The following is a 14,920-nucleotide window of genomic DNA, read 5'->3' as shown; positions in this document are numbered from 1 at the left end:
CATTATATCCGCTCGAAAAACATAAACGTAATGTTTCCACCAGTGATGTTAAATAACGAAGCAACTGCAAACCAAGAAACGGGTGCTACGGAGTAGTTTACTGTAGAAGGCTGTACGAGGCGATGACAACTGACATGCATCGTGGATCGCCGGTTACTGAAGGCAGTGACGCCATTACAGTGTGACGCCATGCAAATATTGTACTACAGTACAAAACTCTTCCAAGAACCTCTTTATGAAACCGGTTTCGGGTTTGAAACCAAAAATAACAAAAATACGCTATTTTGTCAATTTAATACATGTAAGACGGGTAATAAAGCCTGTAATAATATTCGGTTCATTACATACGAATTATAATGAAACTGTGGATCTTCCTATGATATCTCGACCTCGCCGCCGGTCAGATACCATAGGAAGGACACTCGTTTCGTACAATTCGTATGTAATGAGACCTCGTGTAGTATTCTCTATTTATGTTTTGCTACAAGGGGAAGAGATATTTTTCTTATTGATCTGGGACCAATACCATGATAAAGAGAGAAATGTTTTGAAGCTTAGTTTTTCAATATTTCATTGAATCTTAAAATATTAAAAAGTTTTGAATTCAATAAAATAAGAATTAACTGGAACAAAATAACGACTTTGAACAACTTGATTTGTAAGGCCACACAGTCTGGGTATTGTCATTTCCCAATCTCTGGATTGTTTTGACAAGACTCGTGTGTTTTTCAAAATGACCACACCTTTTGTTCAGCAGCTGATGCAGCTGAAATTTAAACTGTTTGCTACAAATCCAGGTGAGCTACAATGCAGATGCAAGATTCCATGACAACCAATTTGTTTTCCAGGTGACAAACCTTTCAACTGTGAACACTGTAACTACCGGGCCATTTCCAAGGACAGCTTGAAGCGGCATATAGAGAAGGAGCATCTAAAGATGACTTTTCCATGCAAGGAGTGTGACTACGCCGCTCCGTCCCGCACGCAGCTCTGGAACCATCAGCTGAAACATCTTGGGGTCACAGGGGTCGAGTGCAATGTCTGTCAGCAAAAGTTTGATACGTACGTCTTCAGATTGATTGTTGAATTGTATAATTCTTGGCGGTTTTCAGTCTTTACAGAATAGTTAGAAACCTGAGATATTTTAAGTGTTTAGATTGGGATTTGATCATATAAAGTGTTTTCTTACAATCCCTATAATGATATTCTTTGTATATTGTTAAAGCAGAGAGGGGCGGTGGGGTAGCCTAATGGTTAAAGCGTTGGCTCGTCACGCCGAAGACCCGGGTTCGAATTCCCACATGGGTACAATGTGTGAAGCCCATTTCTGGTGTCCCCCACCGTGATGTTGCTGGAATATTGCTAAAAGCGGCATAAAACCAAACTCAGTCAGTGTCAAAACAGAGGAGGAAAAACCCTCACTTATTTAAGATTACAAAAACTGACTGGTTTATACAGCTAAAGGTTTCTCAATGGCAGTTTAGACAAGGCTTTATAATATTTTTGTGAAGCATAATTTCATGATTTGCTGTAATTATTGATAAACTTGACTCACTCCTGTGAACAGAATCAAGAAGCTGCGGAACCACATGATCCTAGATCATCCGGAGACAGACCGGAACTATCTGGATGCCCTGTCGGGGGTCAAACACAGGATGCAAGGCAAGATGGGTATGTCCGTGTCATTATTCAACCGTTTCCCTTAAGATGAGTGTCCGACTGTGTTGATTGTGTGTTAGTAATCCGGTAAGGCTGGTTGTTGCTCATGCTATCAACCACCGGCTCACTTGCTTGCGCGCTTCGCGCTCACTCACTCACTCATTCAGGGTGGTGGGGTAGCCTAGTGGTTGACCATCACTAAGACCCAGGTTCAATTCCCTATATGGGTACAATGTGTGGAGCCCATTTCTAGTGACACCGACCCCCCCCCCCCCCCCTCCAACATATTGCTGGAAATTGCTAAAAAGCGGCGTAAAACCTCGTTCACTCACTCACTCACTCACATGTTGTTGGGTAAAGAATTGAATGTGTTTGGTTTTGCTTCAATTCAATTATGTCATGTACATGATATGTGACTAAGGGGTGAAAAGATTTCATGTGGTGTGTAGACAAATAACTGTTTTGTCAATGGACATATTTTTTTTCATAGAGATCGTCCTTGGGGTACATATATGCATTTTCTGCGGCTGAAAATGTCATGTGACAGATGTATCAATGTTTTAATAAAAATATTGTACAATAAATAAAAATTGCGTTTACGAGTTGTGCATGGGCTTCTCCCCCCGGGCCCAGAAGAGACGGGCGGCTCACTTCCTTTTTTATAAGGAATTGTGTGAGGCGGGAGGGGACCTGACCCAGGAGGTTCCCCTGTCCAAGGCCAAAAAGGCTAAGCAAACTAAATCTAAGTCTTCACATAGGTCACACTCTTCTTCTCCGTCCAGTGGTTTTGATATGTCACTTATCACTCAATTGTTTCAGCAGCATATGGACTCTGTGAAGTCCCTCGTTCACGAGTCGTTTGGAGGTCTCCAGCAGGAGTTCCTCGCCCACTCTGATCGGGGGACCGAGAGTCCGGGGGTGGGATCGCCAGGATCGGCTCGATCCTTTGGCCTGGAGGCGTTTGTCGATCCTTTGCCTTGGGCTTCGGGTCTGGATGCCTCGGCTGCCCCGGAGAGGGGGAGGGTTCGCTCCCAGTCCCTCTCTCGGTGTTGGCGCAGGGTCCGTTAAGGATTCCTGGGGTTCCGGTCCCTGCGCCACCCCGCCCCATGAGAGCGGAGGAGCCGGTTCTGTCCGGCCTTCCTCCCGTGTCTTGGAGCTGAGAGTTCCTTTGGGTCTTCCCTTCCCACGGCGTCTGTGGCTCGGCCTCCCACAGGGTCGGGGTTCAGCTACTCTTCATGTGGAGATCCGAATTCTGACTCGGGCTCGGGTGCCGAGTCTATGGAGGTTGGGGAGGTCGAGGAGTGGGAGGGTACTTTCCGTTTTTCGTCGGCTCATCAGGAGGTTAGGCAACATATTGCCGAGTATATTCCCCAAGCCGCGGTGCCAACATGTTGCTCGGACTCGACTGAGTTCCGCGTGCCGGGTGAGGCGTTTGCCCCTAGGCAACCCTCTTAGACACAGCTCCGTATCTTGCCTTCCCTGTTACAGGACGTGATGGATCCCCTCCTGATTGGTTCTCTCGCCTCCGGTTCAATCTACCCGAAATTGTTAAGAGATATCAGCTGGGGGATGCTTCTCTGTTCTTTGTGCCGGTGGTTGACGAGTAAGTGTTTACTTCGGTCGCCCTCGGGGGAGGCTCGGCTTCCTCAGGTGCAGCCCCGGCTGCCAAGCAAGGGCGGTTACTACCACCATTTGCCCTAGCGGGCGCCCCCCTACAGCACGCATACCACTTCTAGACAGGAAGTGTACCAGAATGCCATGCATCAGGTGCGGGTCGTGGTCGTACCTTTCCTCGTTACGAAGGTCGGCTCTGGAGGCGGAAGGGAGCACTGGTGACGATTCCCCGAATGTTGTTCTGCTCCGCCAACTATCCGAAGTACAGGCCCTCCTGATGCGAGACTCTTTACGGTCTGCCGCGTCTACGGTGATGTGCGCAGTCATGGGGATATGCAAGCTGTGGCTGTCTACATCCCGTTATTCGGCAGCAACACAGCAGACCTTGCTGGCCCTTCTGTTTCGGTTTGGAGCGACGTTGTTTCCGCGGGGGCACAGCAGATCATTCAGGAGGCTGCTGCAGCAGCTACCTCCTTCAAGGACTCTAAGGCCTTGTTGGAGCAACTGCGGGCTTCTCGCTCCCGCACTCCCGTAGCGGGTTCTTCCTCTGGGGTGCAGCCTACCCCCCAAGTCTGCCGGCTGGCTTCGGCCGCTGGGTAGAGGTAGGAGGACCGTCCCGCCAAAGGTAAGGACAAGGAGCAGGCCTCTTCGTCTGGCTCCCAGCAGCCTTTTCGCGGTCGCGGCGGGTCTGCCCAGACCTCCCGTTAAACCTGCAGGCTGTCAGGTTCCGTCCCATTCTCAACCTCAAGGGGTTTAATCGCATGTTAGAGGTTCCATCCTTCAAGATGGAGACACTTCGCTCGGTGATCTCCTCTGTTCAGCCCGGCGATTGGCTTACGTCGATTGACCTAAAGGATGTGTATCTACATGTGCCAATTCATCCATCGTTCAAGCAGTACCTCCGGTTTTCTTTCGACGGGACGTGTTACCAATTCACAGAGTGTTCACCAAGCTCATGTGAGTGCCGGCTACCCTCGCAAGGTCGCAAGGAAGGCGTTATTACCCTTACCTAGACGACTGGTTGTTCAGCGCTCTAACTTAGCCAGCGAGCCTAGATTCTACCCACACGGTGATAGACATTCTAGTTTGACTGGGGTGGATCATAAACCTCAAGAAATCCGACCTGGTACCCACCCAGGACTTGTTTTTTCTTGGGGCACGGTTCACATTCAACAGGGTCTTGTCTCTTTGTCGCCCGACCGGGTCACCAGAGTACGGGAGATGGTGTCTTCGTTCCTCTCCCAGCCCCAGGCACCAGCGCAGACTTGGCTCCGTCTACTGGGTCATATGGCGGCAGCTATCTCTGTCGTGTGGCGGGCGCGGTTGAGGATGTGCCCTGTACAGCAAGCTCTGGCGAGTCTGTGGGCTCACTCGGAGGATCTGGAGAAGTGTCTGACAGTCCCCAGGTGGTTGTCTCCTCACCTTCAGTGGTGGACCAATGTCGGGAATTTCTCTAAGGGGGTCCTTTTGGAAATCCAGACGCCAGTTCTTACAGTTCAAACCGATGCGTCCCTCACGGGCTGTGTGTGCGTGCGTCTGTCGGTGTTTGGACTCTGGTCCGAAGCCGAAGCCCGCCTTCACATCAATGTCTTAGAACTGAGAGCTGTGCGGTTGGTTTTCGAGCACTTCAGGAAGCATGTTCAGGGCCAGGTGCTTCGTCTTCAGTTGGACAACCGCACAGCCATGACGTACATCCTGAGGCAAGGCGGCACGGTGTCCCTAGCGCTCCTTCGGGAGACGTGGGAATTTCTCCTCTGGTGCGACCAGTGCAACTATCAGATGATTCATGTTTATCGCCCAGGGCTGGAGAATGTGCGAGCAGACTCTCTCTCGCCGGATCCTGGCCCAACACGAGTGGATGCTCAACCGGCAGATATTCCCAGTTGTACGGAGCGTTCCAGGTGGATCTGTTTGCGTCCAGCGGGACGAATCAGATACCCGTGTTCATCTCTCGAATACCGGACCAGAGGGCGTTGGCTTCCGACGCCTTCCTGCTAGTTTGGACGGGCAAGGTGCTGTGGGCGTTTCCACCTCTACCACTCATTTCCCGGGTCCTCTCCCAGCTGTCCACCCAACCAGCTTGACTACTTGTGCTACTGGCACCGCTATTGCTGTCACAGAGCTGGTTTCTGGTAATTCTCAGGTTTCTGGCTCAGCCTCCTGTTCTATTACCTTTGCGACCTGACATTCTCATTCAGAACGGCGCGCCATACCCCAGTCCAAGGATTCAGTGGGTGGCTTGGCCTCTGTCGGGTCTAGCCTCGAAGCACGCGGAATTCCTGCAGCAGTTGCAGACACAATTCTGGCTTCGAGGTGGGATTCGACAAACGTTCAATATGAGGATAGGTGGTCCCGCTATGCGCGCTGGTGTTCAGATAGGGGGGATTGCAGATCCCTTTTCTGTGGATTTAGTCCGAGTATTGGAGTTTCTGCAAGCTCGTTTGGAAGAAGGCTTGGCGGCTTCGACCATTCATGGCTACTCCACCGCTATTTCCACTTTCCACACCCCTGTTGATGGTGCTGTTCTGGGGCAGCACCCTCTTATGCAGCGCTTCTTAGCTGGCATGGATTGGGTTCGACCTGCTGTGAGGCGAACCAGCCCACCTTGGGATTTGTCAATCGTGCTAGATTGGCTGTCCGGTCCTACGTTTTCGCGTCTATTGGCTATTTCCATTCAGCTGTTAACATGGAAGGCTGTATTTCTGGTGGCGGTAACATCTGGGCGAAGGGTTGGCGACTTACATGCTATGTCAGCAGACCCGGCGCTGACTGTGTTCCATCCAGATCGTGTCAGTATTCTCCTCCCGGATACTTACCGTCTGAAGATCATTCACGCTTTCCATGTGACAGCTCCTATCGAACTTCCTACTCTTACCCAGCCTTCCACATCGAAGACCTCTGCAACGAGCACTCACTCGTTGGATGTCCATAAGACTCTCAAGGTCTATATCAAACGAACACAAGGGCGGGAAGGCTGGCATGCCGGCTAGCAAAAAGACCCTATCACGCTGGCTTGTATCGGTCATTTGTGCTACTTATCAGGCTAAGGGCAAGCCTCCCCCTGAGGGGTTGAAGGCTCACTCGGTCAGGGCAGTGGCCACTTCAAAGGCTTTAGCATCGGCACTGCCCCTTGAAGAGATATGCTCTGCCGCTATTTGGAGCAGGCCTAGCACTTTTATCAGGCACTATCAGCTCGATACACATTCTCGTGATCGTGCGCGTTTTCGCCGTTCTGTTTCCTCCAGTGGACAGTGTCCTTCCACCCTGACCGAGTGAATCTTGGTTATCTGGACAGTTGACGCTGCTTTCAGTTGTGTAAAATTGATACATCCGCTGTTATCATATCTAACTACTTTCGATTTCTCTCATGAGATTATAGTCGGTTGTGAGTTGGTTTTCCCCCTTACGGTGCACTTTAATAGATTCATGATGTGGGCGGGTTTTTTTTCTTTCGCACTGCTTTGCTTCTGTGAGGTCAGGTCTCAGTACTTTCCTCCCTGTCGGTTACCCTCCCATCATGCCTCTCGCGGAAGCTTCGGGACACGTGACAGGTGAGTGTTGTGGCGTCTGTTACTTTCTTCTAACGATCGCTATTTATGTATACTTTGACAGAATTTCCTCCTCCCTAGCCTCCGGTCTTTGGGAGTCTGAGTTAATGCATATATGTACCCCAAGGACGATCTCTATGAAAAAGAATTAGCTATACCTGTAGAGGTTTCCAATTCTTTGAAGAGAATCGTCCTTGGGGTAGGGCCACCCACCTCCCCGCAATTCCGTTCACTGATTTATTCAGCAAAAGGACTGATGATACGGGCCTAGGTGCTTACCTGGTTGGCTGCGCATGCGTAGCAGGGAGGTAACTCCACGTGGTGGGGGCCGTATAATGAATAAAACATTTTTTATTTATTGTACAATATTTTTATTAAAACATTGATACAACTGTCAAATGACATTTTCAGCCGCAGAAAATGCATATATGTACCCCAAGGACGATTCTCTTTAAAGAGTTGGAAACCTCTACAGGTTTAGGTAAGTTTTAATCAGAGGTGAAAGACAAGTTTGAAAATGTACCATTTTAATCCCCTTAGAAAGACAAGGGTAAAAATTTAGTGTTTTGATCCACTTAGAAAAAGAGTCAAAATGTATTGCTACAGACCTACCATTAAGTTATGTTTATGTTTTGTGTTACCAGGCCGCAGGTCCTACAAGTGTCCGTACTGTGACCGAGTGTTCATCCGCGCCAACTCTGAGCTACAGAAGCACATCTGGGTCCATGAAGGCATCAAGCCCTACAAGTGCCCCATCTGCCCCCATGCATGTCGCAGCAAGACCAACCTGCAGGCGCACATGCTGCGCCACTCCAGCGAGAAGCCCTTCCAGTGTGGCGACTGCGGCAAGGCCTACAAGTCCAAGACGGCACTACGCTGGCATGTGCGCTCGCACAAGGAGGGCAAGTTCAAATGTGACAAGTAAGTGAATGGTTTGTCTGTACGAGAATCAGACAGCTCCATAGACATGCATCCCTTTCTGTGGACTTTCTCCCACCTCAAACTGATACTGTATGGTGGCAGTCATTCTCTTCCCACAGAGGTTACTTGTCATATCTTCCTACGAACCTCTGTTCTAATACGGCCCTTTCGTGGTGCGAGTGTTGAGGATTCGTGATTGGTTGCAATCAGATTTAGTTGTGCAATCAGCGACGTTGTTTCAAGAGTGATCATTCGCAAGGTCTCGGTAATATCCGTATGCTTCGGGAAAACTAGAACCTCTTCCCCTGCGCGATGCGCAAACGTTTCTTCTAGACAGAACTCAGTCATGTAATAGCGCTTCAATGGCGTCTCCCTCGCCCTTGTTGACAACGGATAAGCTAGCCATTAAATGTCTTGTGTGTCACATCAACACAAGTAGAGGAGGGATATTTGTGGCCCCATATTTGCTTGTATTAGTCAGGTTGGATCTAAGTCGATGTTAAACGTGTTCTGATTGGATAGACAGAAGGGAGATAATTCGTGTTGCGATTTTTTAGCCGCTTGGGGATTTTACGAGAACTGGGAAATATGGCCGTATTAGAACAGAGGTTCGTAGGAAGATATGACAAGTAACCTCTGTGGGAAGAGAATGGGTGGCAGTGTGTGGTCCTGTGCATAGAGCTCAGGTCCCGAGTCAGTTGAAGTTAAGCAAGTCAAGCGCAGAGAGTCCTTTGATGGGTGACCATGTTTGGCAGCTTGACTCCTGAGAGTTTCTAGGACTTCAGTCCTGCCCCACAACAAAGTAGTAGTATTAAGGTATGATTTGCACTGTTTTTTTCTGTGTGTAACAGAGGTTGATAGTGTCCAGTGTGTGAAGCCTGAGCTGTGATGTGACTAGATTTTTGCTATCTCAGATATTTGACAGTAATTAACACTTGTCATTGTATCCCATCGGTGTGATCGTTCACATTATCAATCACTGGATTGTCCTGTCCAGACACCATTATCAACAGTTTGCGATCATACAGCTGGAATATTGCTGTGTGCAACGTTAAACAACAAAAATACTTACGCTCAAACACAAATTCATGCACACACTCACACACACACACTCACACCAAAACACACTTTGATGTGATGATGAATTTTTATTTTCGCAAGATGTCCGTACGAGGCAACACAAAGCAGCCACTTGAAGCGTCACATGGAGACACATGACATAGTGAAGAAGTTTGTGTGCCAGCACTGCAACTACTCCGCCAACACCCCAGGCTACATGAAGATACACTACACACGCAACCACAAGGGTATGACCTTCATCGAGAAGGCAACTGCCGAGAGTGACAAGCCCCCCTCCTGGTGAGGCCAGGGTCTACAAGTGTCTCAGCTGTGATTACCTATTCGGTAATATGTCAGACCTGAAGCGCCACCTACGAGTCCGACATCATGTACAGGTTCAAGATATCTCGTGTATGGATCAGATGCACGTGTCAGAAGTACAGGTAAGATATGGATACAAAAAAGTCTGTTGGGATGCTACTGGTAATTGCTTTCAACCTGTTGGGAGTCGACTTGAAAGGCAGCTTAGTGGGTCAGATGGTAATGTTCTGGTTAATAATGCATCATCCTATAAACATGTATAGTGACTCGTACCATTTATCGCTTGATTATCTGGTCCAGACTTATGTATAGGCCATCATCTCATAGCTGAAATAATGCTAATTGTGGCATTAAATAGCAAGACGTTGATCCAGCACTGTTTAGTCAGAGCAACTTGTTCTACTGGAGAAGTTTTTCAAAAGAATCTTGAACATGAGTTTTCTTTACTCAATAGGTATGGGACCGCCTCCGTGGTGTAGTGTTTAGAGCGTCCGCCTGGAGAGCGGAAGGTCGCGGGTTCAATCCCCAACCGCGTCATACCAAAAGACGTTAAAATATGGTACTTGTTGGTCCCTGCCTGGCGCTCGGCATTAATGGGTACAACAAGGACTGGTCGGCTCGGAGTCAGTATAATGTGTCTGAGTGGGGTATTCATGCTTCACTGCGGCATGGTATCTCAGTGGGCTAGCACTATAAAACCAGCTTAAGTCTGGGCTAGTACAAGCAGCCGCACATACACACGCATGCACGTCGTCATATGAGCGAAATATTCTCAAGCACGACGTAAAACCCAATTTCACCTCACCTCAATAGGTATGGACTTATCAGGCACCTGTTTGGCAGTAACTGATTAGTGCTGACTGTTCTCGGAAGTCAGGCTGTTGATACTCAACACTCAAATATACATGCACTTTCAATTGGCCTTATGTAGTCCTAAATATATAGCAGTACTTTAAGGATTGCATACTCTGAAAGTTAAAACTATGTTGAGCACTGCAGGTGACTAATGATGTTTTATTACCTGTTACTGATTTATTAGAGCAGTAACTCACACTTCCACATGCTGCTGCCAACTAGCACTCTCTCCAGTCTCTACTGTTTCCACTCCAGGTGCTGCAGTGCGGGGAGGAGGCCTTCGCTACAGAGCAGGAGGCTGGGACAGAGGTGACCTCCACCATCACCACCGTCCAGGACAACGTTCACATACAGCCTGCAGGTAGATGGGGAGTCTGGGTTAGAATTGATGCCCAGCAAACGTTGCTGCTCGTTTGGGCTGTTTTGATTGATCTGACTTTGTGACCACACAATTATACCTGTTTTTGAAGTCATACTTCCTTTCTTAATATCTGATGATGGATCTGTCAGCTCACTCCTAATGGTGTTTTTCTGTGCCCAGGACATATTGTTTGTGTCTATATTGTTGATGGTTTGCTGTTTCAGTGGCTGGTCAGTCTGAATTGGACGAGAAAACTGCATCAGCAGTCAATCTCCTGCAGCAGATCATAGACATGTCTCAACAGGTGAGCTACCCTTTCAGTGTACCGTCTCCATGGTCTGATTGATAGGGCATCTGCCCTGAGTGAGGTAGAGTGGTGGGGTAGCCTCGTGGTTAAAGTGTTTGCTCGTCACGCCGAAGGCCTGTGTTGGATTCCCCACATGGGTACAATGTGTGAAGCCCATTTCTGGTGTCCCCCGAAGTGATATTGCTGGAATATTGCTAAAAGTGGTGTAAAGCCATACTCACTCATTCTCTCTAGTAAGCACTAAACTCACTCACTCACTAAGAGAGGAAAGTCGTTAGTTTAATGCCTAGCCACATCATTCAAAAATACCTTTGAAAAAAGTTACCTGTTGTTTCCCTGCCTGGCATTCCTCATTAAGGTGTCTCTCAGTGGCTAGCACTGTCACAGTGGTCCAAACTAGCACAGCCGTCTCTGCACACAAATTCATGCAGGTCACGAGATAAATGATATAATCGTGAAAGAGAAGTTAAACCCCATTTCAGCTGAAGGGGTCGTTGTCGGCACAGGTACTACAGATATGTACCCCAGGTACGTTTCTGTATACAGACGTACCCTAAACAAAGACAAACTACAAAAACGTACCCGGTACGCTACACGACGGACGAGTCCTTATTCCGCAACCCAAAACCGAAACCGTATATGTAGTTGTTCCCGTTCAGCTGATTGCAAGTGGTGTACGTTGTGCACCGTGACATATTCGTTACTGTGTATGCTCTTATATAACGATATCAAATGCATCTAATACAACAGTATGACCGTTCCAATGAAGAAAACTCCACAATGCAGAATGGAATCGTCCAAGGGTACGTTTCTGTATTCTGATTTTGGCTAGGGTACATTTCTGTATACAGAAACGTACCTGGGGTACACATCTGTAGTACCCATGCCGACAACGACCCCTTCAGCCCAATTTCACATCAATCAGGTGATGTTAGAATTAAATGACAACACTGGCAGGATTGGGCACAACCACTGATATTATAGGCTGAAGCCAGTCAAAATGCTGAAGGACTTGTGTTTTGATTAACACCATGCTACCACTGGTTGGCTACAACAGTTTCTACTGAGTACTACACCTTGACATGACAGACAGGAGATAAGCACTGATTACACATATATTCAAGCAATAAGCAAAGACAATAATTCGAAATATAATTCGAGCGATCTGTGGTCAAACTTTATCAATGGACAGTGAGTTGACTGTTGAGGATAGAAACTGCATTCAATCTAATGTCACTCTATTTCTTACAGTGTCAGAGGTGGGGTCAGAGTTGTCTCCCCTGAAAAATATTTGTCCAACAACTATTCTTAGTTCACAGAATAAGCTTTGGACGTCTACTGAAGTAATATTTGTTACAATATTGATACGACATACAGTTATATGTGACCCTAGACATGTCCTGTCTTTTTTCCAGGGAGCATTCGGCCAGCAGCAGCAGATCACTGTCCAGGCGGAGGATGGTCAGATGGTGGCTGTCAACCCTGAGACCATCATCGTCCAGCAGGATGGGGAGGAGGTGTTACTGACCGACGCCAATGCCGGAGTGGAGGGAGGACAGTATGTCATACAGTATGTTAGTCCTGACATGCATTTGGACAACATACCCCTGGAGATACAGACACTTGAGGAGCAGACGTCTTAGTCTATTAATATGTATGACCAAAACTATCATTGTCCAGCAGGATGGACGAATTGTTGCCAAACGATGACAATGCAGGAGTAGAGGAATTACCATTTCTTATTCAGTATGTTAGTCCTACATTTATTGGACAACATACCCCTGGAGATACAGACACTTGAGGAGCAGACGTCTTAGTGTGGCTGCAAAGATAGAAGGACTGTAGTTGTCCAGGAGGATGGGTGACAGTGCTGCTGACCAATGCCAGTGGAAAGGGACAGTATGTTATTCAGTATGTTAGTCCTGATCTGCATCTTGAGATACAGATACTTGAGGAGCAGACGCCTTAGTCTTACTGATATGAATGGCTAAGATTATCATTGTCCAGCAGGATGGGTGTAAGTGTTGCTGACTGCCGCCATTGCTAGGGTGGAGGGGGACAGTATGGTATATATTAGGGTTGGGACGGGTCGGGTACAGCTGGAATCGAGTCCTATTTCTGGGAATCGAGTACCTGGAAAGGGAGAGAACTGTAATTTATCTGCGCATGAGCAGTGAGTAGTCAAGTTACAGTAACAGCGGAAACGAAAGTTCTGTGTTTTCATGAGGAATGTAAATAATGGTGTTACTCTTTATATTGGTTAAACAGACGTAAATTAAATAGCTTTAGATCATTTTTAATGTCTTATTGCCAGCCTTTGAAGTTTTCTATAATAATCTCTGTTAAATCGTGATTGAATATTCAGAAAGTTGACAGAAGCGTTGTATTCCTTACATTTCTGGGTACTCGATTCTGATTCGGGTAAACACATGCGGGTATTCGATACCATTGTTTCCTACCCGGCCCGGCCCTAGTATATATATCTTGAGGAGCAGACATAGTGTGGCTGATAATGGTAGCCAAGATATTGTCCAGCAGGATGGGTGGAAGTGCTGCTGACTAACACCAATGCTGGGGTGGAGGGGAAAGTATGGTGTATATACATTAGACCTGCCATGTATCATGGCAACAGACAATGGGAGATACAGACATCTTGCTGTAGCTGATTTGGGGAGGTTCCTGGTTAACTTATTGATAGAAGAGATGTCCTGAAACGTCTTCAGTCACATCAACATGTCTGCAGGTATCGCCAAAACAGGCACTATTGTGTATTTCCTTTATTACCAAACCATGTGGATTTGTAGCCAAAACATTTCCTGATACCAAATCATCTGACACATCATTTTCATTGTGATTCTTGTTCACATTGTGTCAGAATGTGAGAGTGTTAGTACTGACATCACTGCCTTGTCAACATCGTCATCAGTCTGGTGAACCAGTGTAAGGTGAGCCAACCTCCCAAGTGTTGCAGAATATGAGAATCAACACTTAACATCCACAACACGTTATATCCAAATCAAAGGGATCTACTGACACCTGCTCAGATCCCTATGTTGGCCCACATCGGAAGCACTTTTTAGAAAAAAATCCCAAATTGGAATTAATAGTGTGACAAGTCATTTTATTATGCATTTGACTTGTATTTCTCCAATACAGGACCAATAAACAAGATGATGATTTGTTTTACATTATTGCATTGAATGAAATATCAAATTACCCCTGAATTCAAGAAACTACATTTTAAGAAAGTTTATCTCCCCAAGTATGTCTGCAAGGGCACTTAGCTTGGAAATCCACTCGTGAAGGTCCGGGTTAGAATTGGTCTTCAGCAACCCATGCTTGTAAGAGGCGACTAACGGGATCGGGTGGTCAGGCACACTGACTGGGTTGACACATGTCATTGTATCTCTATTGCGTAGATCAGTGTTCATGCTGTTGATCCCTGGATTGTCTGGTCCAGACTTGATTATTTACAGACCGCCGCCATATAGCTGGAATATTGCTGAGTGCGGCGTAAAACTAAACTCACTCACTAGTTTGGAATTCTAGAAAACCCCTTATCACTCCAAAGATACTTGTGTGATAAGATATTATTCAAAGTCAGTGTCAAGTCTATACAAGGGAGACTATCCGAAGCATAATATTTAAGTGTATGTTAGAACATGAAGTACACACCTGTGTGGAAAGGACTTGGTTTCCTGAACATATTGACTGGAGAATGAGAAAAGTTGCTTTTTTGAAATACTTATCAAAGGATCATAAACGAAGTGCTGTAGCTGAAAGATGCTAACATGAGGCTGAAGCAACATACAGATGTAGCAAGTTCTTCAGCAGCCATCACAGGTGTCTATCCAAATGAGATCATGAAATACAGATATTTCCAATTCATGGGAGTTAGGGATATATGATAACATAGCAGAATGGTGCTTATCTTTTTTCCAGGTGTATATATAATGCATCATGCCTCTGTGTGATATTTTGCAATGGAGAACTGGATTTGCCGTCATCGGTGCCCAGGTCAAGGTTAAATGACCTACAGGTGCAATTTTCAGAGTTCAAACTGATCAGATTAGTGTTCACACTTTTGTTTTATATTAATCCCATTATTTATTACAATTGTATACAATTTAATACTTTTGTACAATGTTCCAACTCAATGTACACTGGGAGCCATTACAAAACACAATCTTTGCACTACGCTCATTACATGAGGTATGATATCATCTCACAAAGATAGCGATGAGGAATAGGTCTCTGGTCTCTGGCAGTACCCCT

General features: G+C 46.7%; 1 protein-coding gene across 1 annotated transcript in view; it reads left to right on the top strand.

Moving 5' to 3' along the window:
- Window positions 1-13,831, top strand: part of LOC124252764 (zinc finger protein ZFAT-like) — a 30,835-nt gene extending 17,004 nt beyond the window's left edge. Inside the window, 8 exon segments of the mRNA XM_046686415.1 lie at window positions 849-1,062; window positions 1,568-1,671; window positions 7,466-7,742; window positions 8,904-9,098; window positions 9,100-9,244; window positions 10,233-10,338; window positions 10,563-10,642; window positions 12,061-13,831. Of these exon segments, the coding sequence (XP_046542371.1) occupies window positions 849-1,062; window positions 1,568-1,671; window positions 7,466-7,742; window positions 8,904-9,098; window positions 9,100-9,244; window positions 10,233-10,338; window positions 10,563-10,642; window positions 12,061-12,288 (1,349 nt within the window). The 3' untranslated portion in view covers window positions 12,289-13,831.
- The last annotated feature ends 1,089 nt before the right edge of the window (window positions 13,832-14,920 follow it).

Source organism: Haliotis rubra, unplaced genomic scaffold (assembly GCF_003918875.1).
Source record: "Haliotis rubra isolate DU_JTF1 unplaced genomic scaffold, ASM391887v1 Scf523, whole genome shotgun sequence".
Classification (NCBI taxonomy): Eukaryota; Metazoa; Mollusca; class Gastropoda; order Lepetellida; family Haliotidae; genus Haliotis; species Haliotis rubra.
The sequence above is the reverse complement of the archived record's forward strand: the minus strand, read 5'-3'. Positions and strand labels throughout refer to the sequence as shown.